A 23,564-nucleotide genomic window follows, 5' to 3' on the forward strand; every position below is an offset into this window, starting at 1 on the left:
TTATTTCCCCCCCTCCACTGCAGCTGCCACTATTTTCTCAGCATCAGCAGCCATTTCATCAATAGCACCATTTAAAGCTTGCAGCATGGCAGTGAAGGAGCGGCTGGCCAAACGCGCATGTCTAGGCAGCGCCATTTCCACTAACTTTGATGAAACGGTAGCCAAGTCCTTCTCAGCTGCAGCAAGTCTTCTTTTAACTTCCCCTTTAGTGACCTCAACTGACAATGCACAAGTTCGCAGTTCTTTAAGCCTTGTTGGTTCCAGGTGCCGCCGTCGAGCCGTTCGCTCGATCGATTCATCATCAACGCACAGAGATAACTGAGCTTTTGTCAAAATCCGCACTGCAATGCTCGAGTCCACCATAGATGCCACAAGGGGAACAGGAATGGCTGACATCCCACCGGATAGGGAGGCAGCTGCCCATATGAGTGCTTTAAATGCCTCCTTTTTCAGAGTAACCAGTGTTGGGGTGAGTGTGGGTAATGCCAGAAGAAGGGCGTGAGCCCGGATCTCAGGAAGGTCTTTGGTAACGTCTGCCAAGAGGCCAGGAAAGTCTAACTTCTCAAGATTCAAAGGTCTAACCAGGTAGATTTTAGGCTGTTTCACACCCTGTGATTTCAGTACCTCCAGACTTGCTTTCCTCTTTTCTTCCAAACTCTTATCTGTGTCTTTTATGGAACCTAAGAGAACAAAATACACTGTTTTCTGCTGCAGTGAAAGAGCCTCCAAAAAAACCTCCACGCAGTTTGGTTGTATGATGTGTGTAAACGTCATAAAGACAGCATTATAACGAAGGAACTTATATCTACTTATGTATCCCTCTGGTTCAAATGGGGATGTGATTGGGACAGGTGGCAGATCCCAAAGACGGAAGTCTGGGTGTTTGGGATTTGGGTAACCACCTACTTCCTCTGGGGTGACAGGAGATTGAGAAGGGGCTGAACCTTCATCCTCAGGTCCAAGGCCATGAAGGGAGTTAATAAGGGAGAATTTTTCATCTCCACGCTCCCCAAGGACAGCAAGGTTGATCCTACTGATAAGAAGATCTTCAACGGCGTCCTTTACATCAGAAAACTTGTTGCTCTCCATCGACTCTTTAAGAGTCTCAATGAGGTTTATGCCTTTGAGTAGATCAGCCATTTCTGTTGGAAAATGAGGATGGATATAACATGATCAGAAAGCCAGATTATATTAAGGAAGTATCCTAAATTGTTCAATGATAACATCAGGAGACAAACGTTTCTTTGTGACCTCCCACAATATTGCTTTACTGGTAGAGATGCGTGGATAGCATGAAATGAGACAAATCACTGTAGTAGACGTCAATTGGACAAACTTTTTTTCATTGAGAACAAAAAATCCAAGTTTGAGAAAAATGCTATTCAGCAAATCATCCCATAATATTGCCTAGGGGATGCATTTTAGAAGACTACTTAAGCTGTGATAGAATACTCAAGTGTTATATTTACATTTTTGTGACTTGATGGTTCAACAATTTAAAGTCTCTGGTGTGATGGTTGACTGTTCTTTGTCTTGATCTCACCACATTACTTATATTATTTTGAAAATGGGAAGAGCAATTAGTGCTTCAAGGAAATGCTTCACTTAAATGGCAAATACTTCAGAGTCCAGTCTGATGTCATCTTGACTATTGCTCTCCAGTTTGGAAATCTGCTGCCATGGGTGAACTCAAAAAGCTCCAGGTTGCTCAAAAAAAGGCAGCATGGTTGGAACTCAGCTGCTCCATTAGAACGCATGTCAACCAGATGCATGGTCGCCTTTCCTAGCTTACTGTACAGTTGAGAATAAGCTGCTTTAAATACACTTGTGCTGTTTAAGTCATGAGAGGTAATGTTACAGCATTTATACATTCACAAATTGTTTTTTCTAATTTTGTTCACAACACTAGAGCTTCCAGTAATGGCCAGCTTGTTTTACCAGGTCCAAAACCCAATGCTTTAAAAATATCTTTCATATATAGGTCATTGCGCTGAGACTCCAACTGATGCCCTGAAGTTCTTATGTTTTATTGGATGATTTAATTTATCTTCTGTTTTATTGGCTGTTTTATTTTACTTGTTCTTTTGTGCATTATCTGATCATTTCTAAACTATATGTTGAGAAATGACATAAGCTTTAAAAATGTTATGTTTTTGTGACTGTGCTTTGTACTGTATTTTTTTTATTATGGACCCCAGGAAGTCTAGCTGTTTGCCATGGCAACAGGTAATGGGGATCCGTGATAAAATGTCAAATTACAAATCATATTGCACTCCCAAACTGTGAGGGCTACACCTTCAAGTTGCTTTTTAAACAAGCATGAAAGTCTCTGTTTTCATTTCGAATATATTTGTGAATGACTTTCATTTGGCTGTCAGCTTTGTTTCTGGCTCCTAAATGCTAGAATAATTTCCCTTCTAACATTAGACAGGCTTCTTCACTTCCTCTTTTAAAAACACATCTGTTTACCCTAAAGTTTGACCCAGTCTGAAATGTATTTTATTGGGTTTTATTTTATGTGTGTTTAATTCTTTTCTGATTCTTTCTGTTTAAATTTATTCAATGTATCTTTATCTCTCACCTTTAAGTGTTCAGGACTTTGCTATCAGTTTTTTGTTTTTTTTATGTGCCACTATGAATAAATTTGACCTAACTTTGTTTTACTCAATGTTTGATAAAACAAAGGGATTACTTAATGTTAAAGAATTTAGCCCCTCATTAAAGGCTGTTACTGTTAATGATAGAACCTGATATTATATTTTTCAACAGGAAAATTCAAAAACCCTGTTTGACATGATCATCTCCATTGTTTGTCCAGCTGGTCCCCCAAATTCCTTATTTTTTTTTCTATAGCTAATAAAAATGACTTTCTTTGAGTTTTTTTTTATTTTTATTTTTTTAGATATGTTAAGGTGAACTATTCTCTTAATCTGTATTCTGTCTGTGACCTTCTTCCATCACATCTATGGTCCGCATTCAGGCCTGTGAAACTACATTAAGTGACTTCCCTGCTGTCAAAAAAGTATGTGAGTTTCCCTTTGATTAGCTTAGAGAAGTGATTGGGTAATGGCTCCCTGACCAAACCACTTATCTCTATTTGTTCACTGGAATGCTGATTGCCCGTTGGTAGTACGGGGTTGAAGTGAAGCCACCAGCCGCCATATTGGTACTCCCTAGTTAGACCAGTCTCAATGTAAACAATATATGCATTGAACATTTTCAACACTTTAAAATAAAGATAAATTCAGCACTTTGAGACACAGTTTAATTTATAACAAACAAACAAAACAAAACAAAAGTTCTAAATTGATGATTTACATTGTTACGGTAATTACATCTTACATGTCTGATAATGCATGCTATATATATATAATTTTTTTTTCCGCCATTATAACATGCAATATATTTCAGCACGTGAATTTTTCAAATGAGATATGCAACAAACACTACAGGAAGGACAGCGTCATCCACTTCATAAAGAATTACTACATTGACATTTCACAGTGAATTACTTTCTATTTACTCTACTTTCTATTTTCTAACGTTAGACACAATGTCAATGGCTAACTCAGTCAATATCTTCGAGTTGGACCGAGATAGCAAGAATAATGTTATACTACATACTTTACTATAGAATACATCGGTGTATATGTGGATTTCTTGGTTAGTACATCCACTGACTGTGAAATTACTTGTGAAATGACTTCCCACAGCCAGAAAACTGCTTGTTTTTGCAGCCAAATGCTACACAAGTTGGCATTTTTACTGCGTGACTCAGTGAGAGTGGGGCGTACCAATATGTACCAGTATGGCAGCCGTTGGCTTCACTTTTTTAAGGCAATCAACTTCGCATTTTCATAAATCACTTTCTATCTGAATTGGCATAGCTTACACATCGAATCCCTCAGAGTTTTTCTCTAGTAATATTGTCCAATGCTCCTTTATTGGGGCTTGCATGCGATTTCAGACATACTTTAATTCACAGACATACATTAACAGCCTTGACAATGTTATTATATATATATATATATATATATATATATATCTAAACCAGATTGGTTTGGGTAGTTTTTTTTTCTAAGTTACCAGCTACAGTATATTAAACTGAAATTTAGTTATTTATTATACATGTTATCTTTGTCTGATATTAAACATTTTTGATGATCTTAAATATCTAAGACAAGTTCTTTCAACGTCTTTACACGTGACTTCCCTTTTTCAGCAACAACCACCAAAAGCTAGATAAGTATTATGCCAAAAACATAATATACCATATACAATAAATGATCTGTATTATGATATGGAGTCTTCATGAAGAAGGAGCTCATAGCCAAAGTATTCAGCACACATTTTAATTTTCAGTAAGATGTGATTGATAGATAAACCAAAGGTTTCCCATAATCTCTATCATATTCACTGATTTATATACATGTATGAAGTTGATTTAAAAGATTTTGCAACGCTCCCTAAACCCATTTGCAGGTTTGAACCTTACTCGATCACCAACGTGTTGCATTCACTTCTAGAAACAGTAAAAGCCACCTAAGACCTCCAGGATAATTGCATGTATTATAACAGGTTGAACATTACAATACCACATATTTAGCCTAGCAACATTTCAATAACCTACCTGACTGTCTGATGGGGAAGGACGTAATATTTTGCAACTAGTGCTGATTCTTCTGTGATACAGCAGCACCTGCAGCACCTGACTAATCTATTTAAAGCATTCATCCAGCTAGTGGAACTTTCTAATCCCACTGGCTCAGCTCTTTAATCCTGTATCTGGTAAATCCCATACATTTATACAGTGTGTAAGCATATATTAACCACACCTCTAACTAAAATGAGATCACTTTAACTTTTCTTTTGCAATTTGACACCTAAAAGTCAGGAACTATTTTGTTGTTATTTTACATATTAGCACAACAGAAGGTGCTAATTGTGGTGGTGAGAGATTACAAATATTTTCAATCAGTGTTTTACAAACAGACGTTTTTGCCAGGCAGACATATTCAGATCTTTGATTTGCTTTTAAGACCACCTTTCACCGAAATTCCAACTTGAGGTCTGTTGCAGAAGCTCTTTATCAGCTGTATACATCTAGAGACAGACATATTTTCCCATTTTTTGCCTTATAATTGTTTGTTTTTTTTGAAATAGATGGACAATACCCTCAACTTTGCAACCCACACATACAAACTATTCAAAATACAATCAGAATACAGTTCATAATGCTATCAGAATATACTTTTTGTGTCTTTTTCATTACTTTTTATTGGTGAAAAACATTGTTTTTTTATGTAGTCTTTGCTCCATGCTCCTTTCCTTTTGGGACATCTTTAGGACTTCATCACCATGTCTTCCAGTTCTGACTCATTGTGCTCCAAGTCACTGTCTGCTTCCTCAGGTCCTGAGCACCTTCATTGTTTCCACGATAAGCTCCTGCTTGCTATGTTGGTAGGTTTCCCATTTGACACTCTTTCAGTTGTTAACTGATTGTTGAACAATCTTTCCTGAAATGCTCAAATCTTAGGAAATCATTTTGCAAACTTAACAGTGCTTTAAATTTCTCCGCAGCCATATCCTGTCCCATCTGGTGTCTTTTCTTGGTATTCATGATGCTGTTTAATGTTTTCTACCAAAACTCAGAAAAAAACTGTTATTATACTGCGTTCAAATTACACATTATATACTTTGATTTCAAAATATGCAGGCTTTTGTTTAAAATTGCTCAGAGTTGCTCTGAATTTTCTGGTTAAGTAAGTAGAAGCAAAACACATTTCCATGCAAAAGATTTTAATAAAATAGTTGATAAATGTTCATTACACTTTAAAATGATTTACTTCCTTATTTTGCATAAACACTACATACAGTATATGGTAAATGAATGTTTATTACAGCTTCAAAAGAGTCAAGTTTTTATAGCACTTTAGCAAAGCAATGTTAAGACATAAACAAACTGATGATTGTGCAAAAAAGACATTTTTCCCTGGAGTTTTCATACAACAGTTTTTATATGACAAATTCAGATTGGTGAGCACAAATCTGCAGGATATAGGCATTTATTTGCTAAATGAAGGGCCTGTTGAATCATTATGTTTTTGCTTACAGTAGACAATGACCTAATACATTGGTAAAAGTATCAGGTTTATTTTATTGCACAGTTGTTTACACATAGCTGATTCTAATTTTTCCCCTTACCTCACAATCAAAATAACTGAAAGAACAAAGAAAGAAAGAACAAAATCTCACTAAAAACCTGCACTGCACTGCAGGTTCAATGCAGCTATAAAAGCAAAATAAATAAGAAGCTTCTGTTTCTGTTGCTAAATTTTTCTTTTTGCAGCGATCAAACAAAGAAAATCAACAATCTTTTCTTTTTTTTTAACTGAACCTTAAAATACTGAGAAAAACCCCAAGATTTTTTTTTTTAAAGTTCAGTAAAGAGGAACAATGTTATAGGGATATGCACCGCTGTTCAAAAACCTTTTGATTTACTCAGCCAAGTTTCACTCTGCTCATTAAGAGGAACCATCTATGCAAAGCACATCTGACACCTGCTTGCTTTACCAGAAGCTACTTTAATTTCCCATCTTTCAACACAATCACTTTCTCCCTTAAACCAGTTCATAGAGAGAAATCTCTCTGCTTTTCTCTTTGCTGCTTCTAGAATGCATTTGTAGCCAATGCAAGATATATTTGACTTTAAGAAGAATCACAATCCTTCTATCAGCATGTCTTTCCTCAGGCTGCTGCAGTCATATTTGATCCTTTAGCTTTTTCACATTAGAATAGACTGGAACAGCCTCATTTTCCACAGCTTCTGTTGCACAGAGTGTTTCTTCCTCCTCTTCCTGCCCTTCTCCATCCCCCTTCATCCCTGCTCCTTTTTGCCTAATCTTAGCATACTCCGTTTCTGATTTATTTGGTTTTTCATCTGCATTTTCCTCAGAATTTTGTTGTTTTCCTAACAACAAATTAACATCAGAATATTCAATCTCTGATGTTACAACTTCTGGGCTTTCAGATCTTCCAGCAGTCCCTTGGACGTGGATCGGCTCGTAATCTCCTGTGTTGTCACCATTTGCCTGTGATGTAAAACATGAAATATCCTTTGACTTTTCTTGCATTTCTGTTCCACACATTATGAAAATAACCACCAGGTGTCACTAATCTCACAGTGACAGAGTTCCTCAGTCTTGAACATGACTTACCTCTTGAGTTATCATCTCCAGGGTCTCTGATATATCTCCATGGGATTTCTTTTTTTTCCTATAAACAAAAATACCAACATACTTTTTTTTCCCGTACAAATGCAATGGAATGTATAAACAAATCTAAAGTTAGATGAAGGGATATTTATTTCCCTCTCTTCAGAATTGTTATGTCCCAAGAGATATTTTTTCATAACTATACCTATACAAAATAATCTTCGTCTTAGAGGAGGAATACAGCTATTTAATACCACGCAGTGATAGATTCTTACATTTGGATATGTATGGTAATGAAAGGTATACCTGCAGCAAAGCAGCAACAAGCAGCAAACAATTGCTGAAAGTAGCAAACCAATCAAAAAGGGAATAATTTTTCCCATTTGTGTAACAGTCCTCAGCAAATTTGTGAAATATCCTGCAAAAAAAAAAAAGTTAGAGCTACAACCAAAAATATGTTAAATGAAAGAGTTTTACATTTTCAAAAGTTACCTTCCTCTTCCACTTCACTTGTAGTAAGATTCCTTTTTGTTTCCCCATTTTTATTCCTACTCACACAAATAGCAGAAACACTCATGGGATTTATCACTTTTATGAAGATGGTGCTGTTGACTGTGTAGTTTGACACAGTGGTTGTGACAGAGTAGTGAGTATAGTTCCCAAATGGCTCCCATGTGATCGTGGGTGAAGGAAATCCTTCACTGATGCACCAGCAGGTCAGGGCATCCGAATAAGCGTTACATTCAGACTTCTCTAGGATCTTAGGCAGCACTGCATGGAGACAGAATCCTATTAAAAACATCCATCCTGCATAATGTCCCAAAACTACTCGACTAGGAAAGTTACACACCTATTTTATATACATTTAAAATAAAGTACATTTATCAAAAGTAAATTAAACTTTATATACAATACACATATAACCTTCTGCAATATTTTCCCATATACAAATATTGTTTTTTTATCCTTATCTTTGTGTTTTATTTACATTAAAACAAGCTTTTAAAAAAATGTTTAACTTTTTTGTCTGTGACTTTAAAGAGGAAACCATACAACTGTGAGAATAGTACAAAACCTCTTCTTGGTGACACCCAAACTCAAGACAAAAATATAGATCAGGTAAATAAATATTGTTATATTTCAAGAGACTAACCTTTAAGAAAAATTAAATACATACTGCATTGAAGAAAAGTCATGTGCTTACCATTCACCTTGATGTAAACTTCTTCTGTGACAGTGACATTCTGATGCTTTGCTGAGCAGATATAGAGTCCACTACTTTCAACTGTTACGTTAGACATGATGAGTCTGGCTGCGCCTGTGCCATTTTCTAAAGCTGTTCTCAACCCATGTTTGGTCCAAGTGATGAACGACAATGGCCAACTATCGACGCTGCAGGTCAGGTTCAGATCATGGCCCTCTGTAACTGTGCTCTCTCCAGTGATTTTAGGTCTCTTTTGATCTGATGAACAAATTATTAAACATTTACATATAATTAGGGCTTTTTTCATGCTATTTTTAGTCAAAATTATTATAGATGAAGGAAAGATGTCCCCATTGCAGGTCAAATTTAGTGTCCCCTTCCTATCTCTAAGGCAAATTTTATGGCAATTCAAATGATCAAATTATAGGTAATAATCTAACCATTATTATATAGAATATGTAAAACACATTTTTTTTTTTAGCAGGGCATTTTTTTAAGATTTATTTTCTAAGAGTTCAATTCAAGTTATAAATCTTTAATTTGTTCCATCAGAATATACTTTCTTGTCTGACTTTAACGGTGCATTTCTGAGGGTTAACGATTCCAATCCTGTTGTGGTTTATCCTTTGGCCTGAACATCACTCTTCAGAACAACAACAACAAAAAAATGCTATAAAATTCTGTAGATTATTAAGAAAAGACATAATATTAAATTCTTTGTGTAAAGAAATGTGTTCTTATGAAAAAAGTAGTTGCACTACTAAATGTTGAAAATTTGAAAACCATTTGTAAGGACATAGTTAGCTCTTGTTTATCCATGTTTTAAATCGAAGCATTCCTTCGCTATAACCTTTTAGGAAGCAAATCGTACCCTAATGTACTGTATGAACTCAACAAGATTTGAGGGGCGTACTTCTGTGAATAGGACAGAATCATGATTTTGTATCTTTTTTTTATTATTGTTATTGAAAGAAAGGCTTTTATTTTGAAAAAGTCAGATGAAGCTTTCTGATATTGCATACTATATATCAATTTTCCCAACCTTTTTGGACTTATGTACCCCTTTTATCTTACAATCAGAACCCCTCTCTGTCAAAAGTATTGATTGTCCAAAAGTTGAACGTACAATAACTGATTATAAAATAGAAAACTATTTTATTTAATCTTTTTAACTTCTGCATTTAAAGTTGAGAAATTGGGTACAAAATACAGAACAAAAATTGTATTCAGACTGACTCCATAAATTTTACTTTGTTTTCATCATTCATGACACCTGAGCTTGCTTTGATCAGGTGTGGCAAAACAGCTGATCCCAGGCTGTTCCCTACTTCCAGTCTCTTCCTCTGCTTGGTTTTGATGTATTTAAAAGCTGAAGGTGAATTCAAACATGTAAGAAAAGCTTTCTTTTTGTTTGAAAAATGCTTTTTTTTATTTTTTAGTTGGGTCCTTACAAAGTAGAACCAGCCCCATTTTATTTTATTACCACAAAAATTTAATATTTTCATGTACCCCTTGCAATGCACACGCTGACCACTAGGAGTACCAGTACCCCTGGTCGGAAATCACTGCTGTATATTATTAACTAAATTTTAAAAAAAACTCTCAGAAACAAGATACGTAGAATCTAGTTCAAGAGCCATTACTGTGGCCGTTATTATTTTGTTAAAGCTAACATGAACACAGTTATTCTGTATTTTTAAAATCAGTTTTAAGGAGCTATAGCTGTTTTTATTTCTTTTTATATTTGTATTTTTCATTGTAGAATGCTTACTGTTGTGTTTTTTTATGTACACAATTTTATGATCTGTCCAGGGACAACAGATGAAAAATAGCCTTTTGGCTAATTCTGGTGCATATGCAGGAATGCTTTTTAATGTACACTGTACCTGTCAAATAAATAAATAAATTTAATTAAATAAAGAGAGAGGATGATCTTCCCTTAATCAAGCACACCATTTCTGCTGCTAAAATGTGACTTGAGTTGAAACTGAACTTGGCAATTATAGATTTTCTTTTCTCACAATACATGGATTAGACCTTTAAAATGTAAGCTCTCTTATGGGTTGTGATGCTTCTAAATTTGTTGTGGGTTAGCTGCCTACTTACATATCACAGTAATGTTAATGTTTTGCACCAATTTCTTCTTAGGGTACACTGCAGAACAATAATACTGCCCAGAATGTTCCTCTGTCACGTTATGGATCAGCAGAGTCAATGTTTCAAGTCCAGGTTCACTCTTCAGGGTGACGTTTAAGCCAGGTTTAGTCCATGTGATGATAGAAGAAGGAAAAGCATCAACAGTGCAGGTCAGATTCAGGCTCCCGTTTTGTCTAATGGTGGATTCACCAGTGATCGTTGGTGTTTTTATCCCTTTGAAATACATGTCAGAAAACTCTGTAAAGCGCTTGTTCGAACATAAAATCAGTATTTTATCAAGTATTATCGTATTAACTCACATTTTACTTTTATGTCCACATTTTCTGTCAGAGTTGTGTTCTGGTGTTGTGCAGTGCACATGTACAGACCAGAGTTCTTGCTTGTCACATTATGAATGATGAGGGTTGCTGTTCCGGTGCCATTGATCAGGCTTGTATTGGAGTCAAATTTAGTCCAAATGAGGAGAGATTGAGGAAAACCCTTACAGATAAGTCTAAGTGTGTCACCCTCCTCAATAGTCTTCTCTCCAGTAATTTCAAGTTTCTTCTTATCTGAGACAAGAACCAAGGAAAATCATTGAAAAGATTGAATAAAAAAACATATTTAACCTTCAATATGGCATCATATAAAAATAATACTTGTGATTATGAATTGATAGACAAATAAAATGAAATAAGGTAAAACAATATGGATAAAAATAAAAGTAAATTAAGAAATGTTTCTTCGGTATACTTACGTATCACGGTAACATTAATCTCTTTTGTTAAATTGTTTTGATGTGTTGCACAGATATACTGTCCAGAATCCTCTGTTGTCACATCATCTATGATGAGGGTGGATGTTCCATAGTCCAATCCACTGTCATTTTTCAGGCTTTTGTTTAAGCCAAGTTTGGACCATGTGATTTTAGATGCAGGTTTCACTGTGCAGGTCAGATTGAGAGTTTCACCCTCATCAACAACTGTCTCTCCAGTCATCTCCAGTGTCTTCAAACCTTTAAGAACAATATTTAATAATTTTTTTTTTTATGCTCTGCTTTAGCCTAAAAACTGAAATACACACACATATCTATGAAGGGTCAAAATATGTTTTTACAATCTAAAAACTTTTAATAAGCTAAAAAAAAAAAAAATAATAGTATATCCATTTCTTCCTGTAAAGTCAGTTCTTTCATTAGGCTAAAATGAAACGTTTGTCTCCTCCTACTGGCAGGTAGTGTAATTGCATGAAATAAACCAAACGAGCACCTGCAGATACTGAGTTTAAGAGGAAGCTCAGAGGGGAGTCAACCTTCTCTGTTGCTGGTCCTCTTTTATGGAATAACCGTTGCAAATTAGGGAGGCTCCTTCGCTGCCAAATTTTAAAACTCAACTCAAGGATTTTGTTTATTCGCTGCCTTTAAAACTGGCAGGACTTAGTTTTTTTTTTTATCTCGTTTATTTAGCTTAAGCAAATTCTTATTTTTTTTATTCCGTATTTCTTATCTTTACACTGCATTTTATTATTTTATTGTGTTTTATCATTTTTTTTTACTATTTATGTCCAGCACTTTGTTTTCAGTTGCTAGCTGTTTCAAAGTGCTCTACTGTACAAAGAAAGTTTATGATGGTAAATAAGTGGTAATATTTTTGTGGATATATTAGAGATGTTTCCTTATGTGCCAAACCATCTCACCAGATAAACTTATTGAACTAAAGTTCTGCTGCACAGATTCAATATCTAACAATTCTTTAAATAATAATCAATCATAAATAAAGTGGTTAAGTCTAATAAAATAACATTTAATCGTTGTTAAGCTGTTAATGACTTAAGCTTTCAAGACAAGTTTTCAGAACAGATTCTTCAAAAAAGTTTTATGCAGCGCTTTAAAAGAATTAAAAAGATATCATAAAAAGGTGTTTTACTCACATGTTTTGTTGAGAATATCAGTATCATTTACTGTCTTGTTACTCGCTGTGTTAAAGGTATTGTTCGATCCAGTTAAATTACAGTTTAAGTTAGAGGATTCCCCATCAGGGCAGATGTCTGGAGTAGGAGTCAGATTAGTTACTTGTCCTTCTGTCACTGGAGGGATCATCGATGTGGGATTTGGACTCGCATCTAAAGAGGCTTAAACACAGAACACTCAATTTGAAAGGGAAATATGGTTAAAAGAAAGGAATCCTCTTTCATGCTTAAGTTTTAAAGCTGTTTTAAATTTCCTGCTTAGTCTAAAGTCAGAATACTTCCTGTTTGTCCTCACTTACTTTTTTTTAAATTTAGACCTGGTCTACATTTCAAAATGCAAAGCACTAAAAATAATTCAGAGGACTCCCAGCACCGTCAATACAGAGTTAACATTATGTTTTTGGTGGAAAACTCTGCAGCCAATTGAGACATTTTGAACAGAGCTGTATAGAGTCTTAACCAACAACATGTAATGCTATTATTTGGCAACTACCGGTATTAAAAGTAGCTTTAGGGTTTTGTAATTCGATTCTGCTTGAGTAATGGCCAGCACCAAAATGTTGAGTAAAGAATTGCAAAAATAATATCAATGAAAAATTTAGAAAAGCAAACCACTTAAAAAAATTAATACACACTGATCGAGAGGCTTAAAAAAGATCATAATTGATCAAACACAATAGATTCGCAATGGGGCAAAAAGGGCATGTAAAATAATTAAACAAAAGTCTTCTTCACATATCCAAGAACATCGAAATCCGCTGTTCCAATTACTTCCATTGCCAAAATAGTTTAAACTAATAATAATGATAATAATAATAAAAAACACAGACAACCTACAGTATACCAACATTCTGAAATAATATTAAGCCTTATTCATTAATAATTTGATGTCACTTAAGTTCATACGTGTGAAAAAGTAAATGAGGAAACATTTTTTTTAATATGGCCTATTTGCATGAGCAAAGAGAAGTATAGCACGTATGTTTTTACATTCGTAACATTGATAGCTTTGGATAAAAAAATGTATGGTTACGGCAAAAGAGAGAATAAAGAATTTAAAATGATATTGAAATTCAAGACAGTTTGTTTGTTTGATCAAAAGATATTTCAATTAAAGTACATGTCATACCTAAGCTGGAACTGATGTTTATCCATTTGAAGATCAGAGTTAGACAGATGAAAGAAAACATCTTGACTCAATCCTTCATTCTCTGGACGAAGAACTTTTACTGAACATACAGGTCAGGTACATATATGTCAGGAACAACTCCAAAGCTTTCAGTACAGGTGTTCATTAAAGGATGTCTATGTAATTAATTTACAAGTTCAGAAATTTGACTACATTAGTCAAACTTCAGTCTTATTTTATATACGGTAAGAATAATTCTAAGTCCAAAAAGAATCCCTGGTAGTACCGTCAAACTATGACATAATCTAGCATTCAGTTCCTAATGGATGTATAAATACATTAAAAAAAAAAAGTTTTCACCTGTATGTCTTTTTCCTCTGCATCTCTATCTCTGGTGATTTTTTAAATGTGTGACTCTTTCTTGACTTCCCCTTCCTCTTCCTTTTTTTGGTTTGCACACTTGTTGCAAAATGTTAGTGTCATTTTCACCAACCACTCAAGCATTATATGATACCTACTCCAAATTTGAGAGGTGTCTTTAGTATCTTTATAATCATTATTATTATATTTTTACCTTAAATGTTTCACACAAGTAAAATAGCATTTTTTTTTTTCATTTGTTGATTGTAGAAAAAGGACATTAAGGGGAGTTTCTCACACATCCACACGTGTATAAAGAAACAAGAGGAAATTGGTCATCTTGAGAAACCAGTGATCTAAAGTCTTGTGTCATTTCCTTTATTGATGTGCATTTAATAATAGATTAAAACACAACAAGACTGTAAGGGAATCATGGCATTTATTGAGTGCATGGAAGGAAAACCCAGCTTACATCTTCAGGATGTAACTTTTTGGTTTCATATGGTGTGATACTGCAAATACTGTTCTCAGCAAAGTCATTGCGATGGATATTTCTGTACTTCCCCTGAGGGCATTACTGTATTTGTCCATTTCCTCTCCCCACAGCATTCTAAAGGTTAACATTTTCTTTTAAGTGCACAAAGAAACCAAAAAACAATGAATATTCTGTGAATTTACACACATTCAAGCATTGACTGTTGATCATAAGCAGGGAGGAGGAGACAAAGTGTGTTTCTCTTAAAAACACTCAACATTTAAACAAGCGTCTTGAGCAATAGATTCCATTAACATAGCAAACTTGCATATCTCACATGCAAAAAAGGGGAAGTTTTTGATCAAGGAAAAGAAAACCTATATTTCAAAGAAAAGTACAAACCAGAATTTATAAAAGCAAAATTATACATGCATTAAAAACACCTAGTACAAAATAAAAACTCTACTTTTTAACCATGACAAACAGAAAAAAACTTGCAAAAAACATTATTTTAATGAAAATACTACTTAAAGATGTGTATCTTTGCAAAAAAAGAAGCTTGATATTATTCCTCACACAATGCTTTGGCTTTGATGGATACTGTATATTTGCACACTGTACACAAAAGCCCCCCCCCCCAAATAAAGTCTGTTTCATTTACCTTAAATAGCTTTTGAAACGGGAGATAATAAGTGGACTGCTGGGATAGTTGAAATGCAAACAGTCAAGGTACTAAAATCTTTTTTTCCAGTTTGCCTTTGCCAGTTTGCACTTACCTAATTGTCTTTATCTAAATGCTTAATTGTTATAACGTCCTGTTATTTATTTCACTCTGCAGGAGCTTTTTGCTTTTTCTTAATTTTTCTAGCTTGGGTTTTTCTTTCCTAGTTCCAAGTGTTTTTTTCACACAAACTCAAGGAAATCTATATTCAATAAACAACTGAAAGAAATACTTTCTGGTTAGCTGAGTTCAGTTCTCGTATATACTGGCTGGTGGTTCATCTTCAATCACCTGTTCAGCCAGCATGTCCTGTTTAACCTCCTCCTGATGCTCTATCTCTACCTCCTCATTATTTCCTTCCCAAATTTCACAATCTATTTCGTTGTTATCCTGTGGCTCCTCCATTTCTACTCTCTTAATCTCAGCATACTCTGTCTCTCTGGTGTTCTCCTCCTCTTTTTCATCCATAGGAATCTTTCCCTTTATTGCAGAGAAGTCAATGTCTGAGTACTCCGATTCCTTTGGAGACATCTCAGAATCTATCAAGTTCTCAGCAGAGTCGTCTCCAAATTCTACTGGCTCTTGGTTCTGGATGCCATCATCCCGTAAGTCCAGTACTTCATCATCATGAACCTATCATGAGAATCCAAATTGAATATGTCAAATGATAGTTGATAAGTTAATAAAGAGTCAATGCATGATATTTTTTGAATGTGAAAGAAAGGAAGATAAAATAAACTACAAACTTTTTCAATAATACTCAACAAAGATGATTTTTTTTTTTTCAAAATTAAGGTGGAGAGCACTTGTCCTAACGTGAGAAGATTTTTGTTAACTATCGAAACTACTGGATAGTTTAGCTCTTTGTTATATCACAAAGTTGATCAATAATTCCTGTGCCATGACCCTTTATGAAGAATGTACTGTTCCAAGTTCCAAATCATAAGTGGTCTAAGGAAAATGGGTATCAAAGGTCATTTGTTGCAAATGGGGAGCAAAGGTTGTTTTACAGTAGTAGCCATTCAAAATTTCCCCACTTTCCTTGATGGGCCCTTGTCTGGTCCTTGGCTGCTCCCCTACAATTTCTTTTTAAACATCAATCTTTGTACTAAAATATTCTTTCTTTCATGATTTGTGGACATTAAGATCTAAAGAGAAGCATCATCTCCTGGCCAGACCCTGTAATTCAGTGGAAAGGTGGAGTCAGAGTAAAATAATATGCAAACCTAGGAGAAGGAGGGGGTTACTCCAGTGCCTGGAAGTTGGAGGGGATTTTACTGGGAGTTGCAGGGAAGTGGGCTGCCATTCGGCTGACATTTGACTGGGAAGGAGCATTTTGAATGGCTGCTACATTATGTGGTTTGGTCAAAGAAATCAACTCTTTAGCCAAACTGCAAAGAATGATTAATGCAGGTTCTGATAGTAGCGGGCAAATATACAGTGCATTACCAGGTGTTGGATTCACGGCTGCATAGCTGCAGATTAGCCATAGGACCAACGCCAACCCAGCCTTTGCTGAATAGACATTAGTCAGGTAAGTAAAAAAAAATGTAATCATTAAAATGCTTTAAACAATTCTTGGCTGTGAAACCTTTGGTCTAACCATCTGTGTGAATGACTTTCATACATATTAACTGCTTATGCGTTGTTACATTTACTGATGAGTGAAACCTATTTCAGGATGATATAGCATCATGCAGCAAAGCAAAAATAGTTCATGTGTATTTTGAGATGCATAACAAAAGACTTAATAAGCTCACTTGGCTTTTTGGTTACATGATCTTGATCCAGTAGAGCATCTGCGAAATTGACTGGATTGACAAACTCCTATCTTTGCTCTAATTTAATGTATTTTTCTGTGTCCAATTCAATGAATCTTTGTTCAAATTCTGTTTCCATTTATAGTCCTCAAAAGTGCTGCTGTTGACATCTTGGCATAAAATTGCACAGTCAATATTTATGGGTCTAATGGATCTGGGCTGTTTTGGCATCAAAAGATTTTGTGTCTCTAAGATGTTGCTCACCAGACCCCATATATCAGCATCATGCTTTCATGCCGTTTTCATCACATTTCAGCATAGACATGATGGGGCAAAGTCAACGGCCCCTACTGTGGCCCATTTCTTTAAACTCTGCGAGCTGATAGATTCAGCTAATAGTGGAAGATTAAAGCCTGCTAAAACCACCATGGTATGCATGGTGTCTACCTTACAGCCTAAAAATCTTGACAACTATGTCACTTTAGGTCACAGAGGTCCCACATTTAGGCCACACTTTTAGAAGGTAAATACTGTACATTTTATGCCCATATAAATGGGTCTTGTACCAGCTCAATGGAAGGACAATTTAAGCTGATATTAAATGCAAAATCTGTTTTTGCTTGGTATTTGGCTAAAGGACACTACTGTATGACAGAGAAACAGAATTTTTTAAATAGAAAACTGGAATTTTATGAAAAAATACATCAAAGCATATGATTCCAGACCATTACATTTATTTTCAGTTTAGTGAAATATTTATTTTAAACTAATGCGTTTTATTCTAAAGTAAAAGAGCACGAATTTAGTAAGCTGCATAGCAGAGCAAAACTGAAGATGAGATCTCTATTATGTCTCATTTACCTCTCCTAGATATAAACGAGAACCAATTGAGAGCAAAGGTGGTTTTTTCATGGTTTTGTGAAAAATAGGTTTCACCCTGATCATAGTTCTCAAAATTCTCTCACATCCGTCTCTTTTCCTGACCTTACTAGGTGAAAGAAATTGTGCCGATTTCAAATGTGTCTCCATTTCGATTTCCTTAGTTTTTCATTGGACGCACAGTCTTACTCAGAAGCGCCAAAAGTATTCAAATTTAGTACTCAAGCAAAGGTATAAATCCTACTATTTAGAAATACTTTTGTAGAAGTTAAAGCATCAACTTAAATGTTTTACTCAAAAGTGTAAAAGTACCATTTTCAAAACTGCTAACTGCTAAAAGTAAAAGTTAATCAAGATAAAATGTTAAGGACAGAAGTTTTAAACCTTATACTGTACTAGTTACTACACTACACTATTAAAGGAACATGTGATTCTGGAGAATAGCTTCCTTTCACTTAAGTTTGTTTCATAACTACTGGCAACAGTGTCAAATTTACCATTACACCATCTTGAAAAAAATATTTATTTTGGTCTGTGGCAAACAACAAGTTGGTGCAGCACTGTGTCCAACTACAAAGAAATATATATATATATACAGACAGACAGACAAATTATTTTGGTTTCTTCTTATTTGTTTTTTTTTAAACCAACACATGATAATGAAAATGAGTCTATTTTTTAAATGTATTGCAAAAATATATATGGAGTAGAAGTATAGAGTAGAAATATTTACTTAAGTATTGGTGCAAAGGTTAAAATGTGTGAACTTTGAATGGAGTTTTGTAGTTAGACTCTTGCAGTTAGTTCTCAATGCAGCTGTTGCAGATTCAAATCCCAGTGTGTCAACCTCTGACATGTGTTCCCCTATTTCCTATCTGTTTACCCTCAAGTAAAGGTTACTAGAAGAAAGTCTCAATATTCATCACATGTTAAGCTCTTTAATTCACCCTCAAAAAACAGAAATAATGAAGATTAGGGGCATACTATTATAAGATCTCTTTTTGTTTGTCCCACATCTGAAATATTCCTCAAATTATTTTCTCAACTCATTCTCCTTATGTCTCTGTGATAACGCTTTCTAGCTTATCCTTTGCTCTTTCAAGGCCTTTAGGTGAATAATTCAGAAACAAATCATCACAGAACGATACGACTATGAGAAACTTACACTCACCGGCCACTTTATTAGGTACCCCATGCTAGTAACGGGTTGGACCCCCTTTTGCCTTCAGAACTGCCTCAATTCTTCGTGGCATAGATTCAACAAGGTGCTGGAAGCATTCCTCAGGGGGTTTGGTCCATATTGACATGATGGCATCACACAGTTGCCGCAGATTTGTCGGCTGCACATCCATGATGCGAATCTCCCGTTCCACCACATCCCAAAGATGCTCTATTGGATTGAGATCTGGTGACTGTGGAGGCCATTTGAGTACAGTGAACTCATTGTCATGTTCAAGAAACCAGTCTGAGATGATTCCAGCTTTATGACATGGCGCATTATCCTGCTGAAAGTAGCCATCAGAAGTTGGGTACATTGTGGTCATAAAGGGATGGACATGGTCAGCAACAATACTCAGGTAGGCTGTGGCGTTGCAACGATGCTCAATTGGTACCAAGGGGCCCAAAGAGTGCCAAGAAAATATTCCCCACAGCATGACACCACCACCACCAGCCTGAACCGTTGATACAAGGCAGGATGGATCCATGCTTTCATGTTGTAGACGCCAAATTCTGACCCTACCATCCGAATGTCGCAGCAGAAATCGAGACTCATCAGACCAGGCAACGTTTTTCCAATCTTCTATTGTCCAATTTCGATGAGCTTGTGCAAATTGTAGCCTCAGTTTCCTGTTCTTAGCTGAAAGGAGTGGCACCCGGTGTGGTCTTCTGCTGCTGTAGCCCATCTGCCTCAAAGTTCCACGTACTGTGCATTCAGAGATGCTCTTCTGCCCACCTTGGTTGTAACGGGTGGTTATTTGAGTCACTGGTGCCCTTCTATCAGCTCGAACCAGTCTGGCCATTCTCCTCTGACCTCTGGCATCAACAAGGCATTTCCGCCCACAGAACTGCTGCTCACTGGATGTTTTTTCTTTTTCGGACCATGCTCTGTAAACCCTAGAGATGGTTGTGCGTGAAAATCCCAGTAGATCAGCAGTTTCTGAAATACTCAGACCAGCCCTTCTGGCACCAACAATCATGCCACGTTCAAAGTCACCCAAATCACCTTTCTTCCCCATACTGATGCTCGGTTTGAACTGCAGGAGATTGTCTTGACCATGTCTGCATGCCTTAATGCACTGAGTTGCCACCATGTGATTGGCTGCTTAGAAATTAAGTATTAACGAGCAGTTGGACAGGTGTACCTAATAAAGTGGCCGGTGAGTGTAAAGGGGAACACCGTTTTTTTTTATGTGTGTGTATGACGTCATCCGTGGGGGCCGGCTACCATGCTGCTAGTTTTACTCATATGCCTGGAAGATGTCTAGTGCTACTACCACAGATGATCTCGCTCTTGAACAAACAATTACCTCATTATCTGGGACAGCAGCCATCTACAATTTAAGCTTCACATCAGGCTCCAGTTTGTTTATGAATATTTTGTACATTCTCCTATCTCAACATTATCTGGGCTCAGATGTGGGGCTTGAAGAGGAATCGCTGGGAGTAACATTAGCTGGTTCCTAATAACAATCGTTTTGTGTCTGGCTCATAGAACGGCTAATTTTCACTCTCTTCCCCCTTGTTGGTACGGCTGTTGGCAGATGCTCAAGGTAGTTTTTCACTGAACAAACAAACACATCTTTTAATGAGGGAACAAAATAAAAAACACATCCTTCTCAAAATGTTCCAAGCACAGTAGAGATGTTGTGGAGTGCTCCAACTTTTCCCGATCTCTTCTGACCTGCTTTGACCCAATTTAAAAGCAGCTCTGCATCCGTAGGAAACATAAATGAGCCGATGCCATCCTTATGGGGTTTAAAGCAAAAAACTGCGACCTAACACCAAGGCCTTGCTGTATCTAAATCTATGTAAAGTTCAGCAGCAGTCCATAAGAACACCACTGTTTCAGCACTCAGGTGTTCTCCTGCATACGTCACTCCCATTTTTACCCTCACTCACAAAGCGCCACTAGCGTCCCCTGAATGACAGCTTTTTTTTTGTTTTAAAAACTTTTTTTGTTGTTTGATAATGGTTTGGTCAACAAAAAATACTTTGAAATGTTATTAGATTGCATCCTTGGTTGTGTGTGTTTTTTTCCCCCCCAGGTTCTACTACTTTTGACAAGAATTTGATTATTCAGGAAAAAAAAAAAAAAAACAGTAAAGTTAACCATCACTAGGGAAGATTCAATGCAGGTTTTATACATTTAAAAGTACAAAAACATAAAATTTTACATTTATCAACCTATAAATATAGACACCTGGGTGTCTAAAAAAGCAGGAACTGCACCTTCGCCTACCTTAACACCTTCAACACTGGAATTTATTAAGTCAGAGTCAAAGTAAAGGATGGCTGCACCTTCAAAAAAGAGTCAAAATTAAATAAAGTAACTTTTATTCCTATTTGAAGGATTTATATATATATATATATATATATATATATAAATCCTTCAGATAGGAATAAAAGTTACTTTTTATTTAATTTTGACTCTTCTACATATTCAACACTAATGTTTGAAGGTGCAGCCATCCTTTACTTTGACTCTGATGTTTGATAATGTTTTGGTCAACAAAAAATACTTTGAAATGTTATTATTGTGTCATCAACACTTCAAATTGATCTTAAGTGAAGAGACTGAACAACATATAAGCAACACATTTTTCCTATATAGAAGTCAAATTTGTTTTCTGTCCACAGTATTGTTTTTGTAAAGGGAAAACTTTGTTTTAGCAGCGGAAGATAACAGTTTCGCAATCTTTCGATTATATAAGTTTTAAAAAAAAATTACAAGATAAAGTCTTGTCTACATCCTGTAGGTACAGTAACAACATTATGCTTTGTTTACAACTAAAAGCTCAAAATACCTGTGGATCAATGTCAGTGGTCACCAGCTCCAGTTCCTCAGCTGAATAAGTTTTCTTCTTTCTGTTTTTGAGAAGAAATCATAGTACAAAAAGATTAATTAAACTTCTTAAAAGGTTTATTTTAGCAAACATTTACAAAAACTACAACCCTAGATTTGTTTTTGTTTCCACAAGGACCTTTTTCAGTCAACATTTCTAGATAGAACATGTCAGATACAGATGCTGTATTTAGTCAGTTGTGTTGCTTAACAGGGGCAATAAACAGTTTAGAAATGTATACATTTCTAAGTCTTAGGTCAAGATGAGTAAAAAATCAAAATCTTCAACTACAGTAGCAGCCATTCAAAACGCCCCTTCCCAGTCAAAGGCCAGCCGAGTGGCAACCAAAGATTGACGTTGAAAAAAGGAATCTTAGGGGACCAGCCAAAGCCCTTAGAGCAATGTGGGGAAATTTTGAATGGCTCGAACTGAATAAGATAACGTGTGTTTTTTATGGTTTGAGAGAGGTCTCATTACTTGCCTCCTTTTTATTATTTAGTCATTATTTTGAGTTTGCAATATTCCGACATTTCTTCTTTCTAAAAATTAATGTTGATGGGTTGATGAGACATATATATATATATATGTGTGTGTGTGTGTATATATATGTATATATATGTGTGTGTGTGTATATATATATATATATATGTATATATATGTGTGTGTGTGTATATATATGTATATATGTGTGTGTGTGTATATATGTATATATATGTGTGTGTATATATGTATATATGTATGTATATGTTTGTGTGCTTGTATGTATCTATCTCTCTGTATGTTTACATAGATAGATAAAAGGGAAATGTTGTTTTTAAGGTTTAAGGAGATGACAGAAGTAAAAAACTTCGGATTTTTTGTAGTTAAATTTTTTTAATACTTCTAATACTTATTTGAAATATGATGAAAACTGTGGTACCTGTGGCATTTTATCGCAAGGCAAATAATGAAAGTTGAAACCAACGACCCAGTCAGAATCCCCACCCCGAATATGATGAGGAACAGAAGCAGATGGTTTTTCAGAATATTCAGAAAACATTTTAGAAGGTCTGCGAAGAGAAAAAACAAACAAGTTTTAACAAAATGTAATCTCATAAACAATGCATATTTCTGATATTTTAACATATGTTTATAAAGACTCACCTGTAAATTGCCCATTTGATTGTTTGACCACTCCTGAGGAGTTAGTTATGTTATTGCTGTAGGTACACGCAACAGCATTTTTTAAATATTCGGATAATATAGTCAGGTTAGTTTTATCTGAGAGCCCGTAGACGTTGAATAACACTGTGTGTTCAGAGGTGTTCACCAGCCAGTGTGTGACATCTGATGAACGAAACTCCTTACTGACATGATCACAGGTATGGACCTCACACTGATTCTTAGGTGAAGAGGGGGGAGGGTCTGTCATTAGAAAGGAAAAATGTTTGTAATTATAATTTGCATTTAAAGTAAGGATGTATTATATTGTTAGCAGCCTTGTTGATAGATGTGGTCCACTAAGAAGCTCCACCATCACTGATCCACTGCTCAGAGTAGCATTTCTAAAAGATTGCATCCTTGGTTGTGTGTGTTTTTTCCCCCCCTAGATTCTACTTTTGACAAGAATTTGATCATTCAGGAAAAAAAACAACAACAGTAAAGTTAACCATCA

The 23,564-nt window shown here is 35.6% G+C and overlaps 3 protein-coding genes across 3 annotated transcripts in view; all 3 read right to left on the reverse strand.

The window, feature by feature from the left end:
* On the reverse strand, positions 1 to 1,140 carry irgc (immunity-related GTPase family, cinema). Its single transcript, XM_015372885.1, has one exon. The coding sequence runs from the start codon at positions 1,138 to 1,140 to the stop codon at positions 1 to 3; it is 1,140 nt and encodes a 379-aa protein (XP_015228371.1).
* Positions 1,141 to 5,851: 4,711 nt separating this feature from the next.
* On the reverse strand, positions 5,852 to 14,058 carry LOC107083536 (basement membrane-specific heparan sulfate proteoglycan core protein-like). Its single transcript, XM_015372853.1, has 11 exons — positions 14,012 to 14,058; positions 13,652 to 13,751; positions 12,484 to 12,684; positions 11,312 to 11,569; positions 10,875 to 11,126; positions 10,525 to 10,788; positions 8,419 to 8,676; positions 7,707 to 7,985; positions 7,521 to 7,632; positions 7,218 to 7,275; positions 5,852 to 7,091 (listed from the first exon to the last, which is right to left on the reverse strand). Exons 2-11 carry the CDS (start codon positions 13,710 to 13,712, stop codon positions 6,762 to 6,764), a joined length of 2,073 nt encoding a protein of 690 aa, XP_015228339.1. The 5' UTR covers positions 13,713 to 13,751; positions 14,012 to 14,058; the 3' UTR covers positions 5,852 to 6,761.
* Positions 14,059 to 14,385: 327 nt separating this feature from the next.
* The window catches only part of LOC107083559, a 10,548-nt gene continuing 1,369 nt past the window's right edge, over positions 14,386 to 23,564 (reverse strand). The window contains exons 4-7 of the mRNA XM_015372878.1: positions 23,054 to 23,314; positions 22,830 to 22,959; positions 21,872 to 21,932; positions 14,386 to 15,840 (exon numbers count right to left, since the gene is read on the reverse strand). Of these exons, the coding sequence (XP_015228364.1) occupies positions 15,457 to 15,840; positions 21,872 to 21,932; positions 22,830 to 22,959; positions 23,054 to 23,314 (836 nt within the window). The 3' untranslated portion in view covers positions 14,386 to 15,456. The remainder of the gene's footprint in view (positions 15,841 to 21,871; positions 21,933 to 22,829; positions 22,960 to 23,053; positions 23,315 to 23,564) is intronic.

This window comes from Cyprinodon variegatus, unplaced genomic scaffold (genome assembly GCF_000732505.1).
Source record: "Cyprinodon variegatus isolate N-32 unplaced genomic scaffold, C_variegatus-1.0 Scaffold77, whole genome shotgun sequence".
NCBI lineage: Eukaryota > Metazoa > Chordata > Actinopteri > Cyprinodontiformes > Cyprinodontidae > Cyprinodon > Cyprinodon variegatus.

Excerpts from the sequence above, each read along its gene's own strand:
- irgc (XM_015372885.1), bottom strand. The coding sequence starts at position 1,140 with ATGGCTGATCTACTCAAAGGCATAAACCTCATTGAGACTCTTAAAGAG.
- LOC107083536 (XM_015372853.1), bottom strand. The coding sequence starts at position 13,712 with ATGTTTTCTTTCATCTGTCTAACTCTGATCTTCAAATGGATAAACATC. Across the intron at positions 11,127-11,311 it reads GATTAATGTTACCGTGATAC|ATAAGAAGAAACTTGAAATT; the intron begins GTAAGTATACCG and ends TTCTTGTCTCAG. Across the intron at positions 7,986-8,418 it reads AGTTTACATCAAGGTGAATG|TGCTGCCTAAGATCCTAGAG; the intron begins GTAAGCACATGA and ends GTCTCCATGCAG.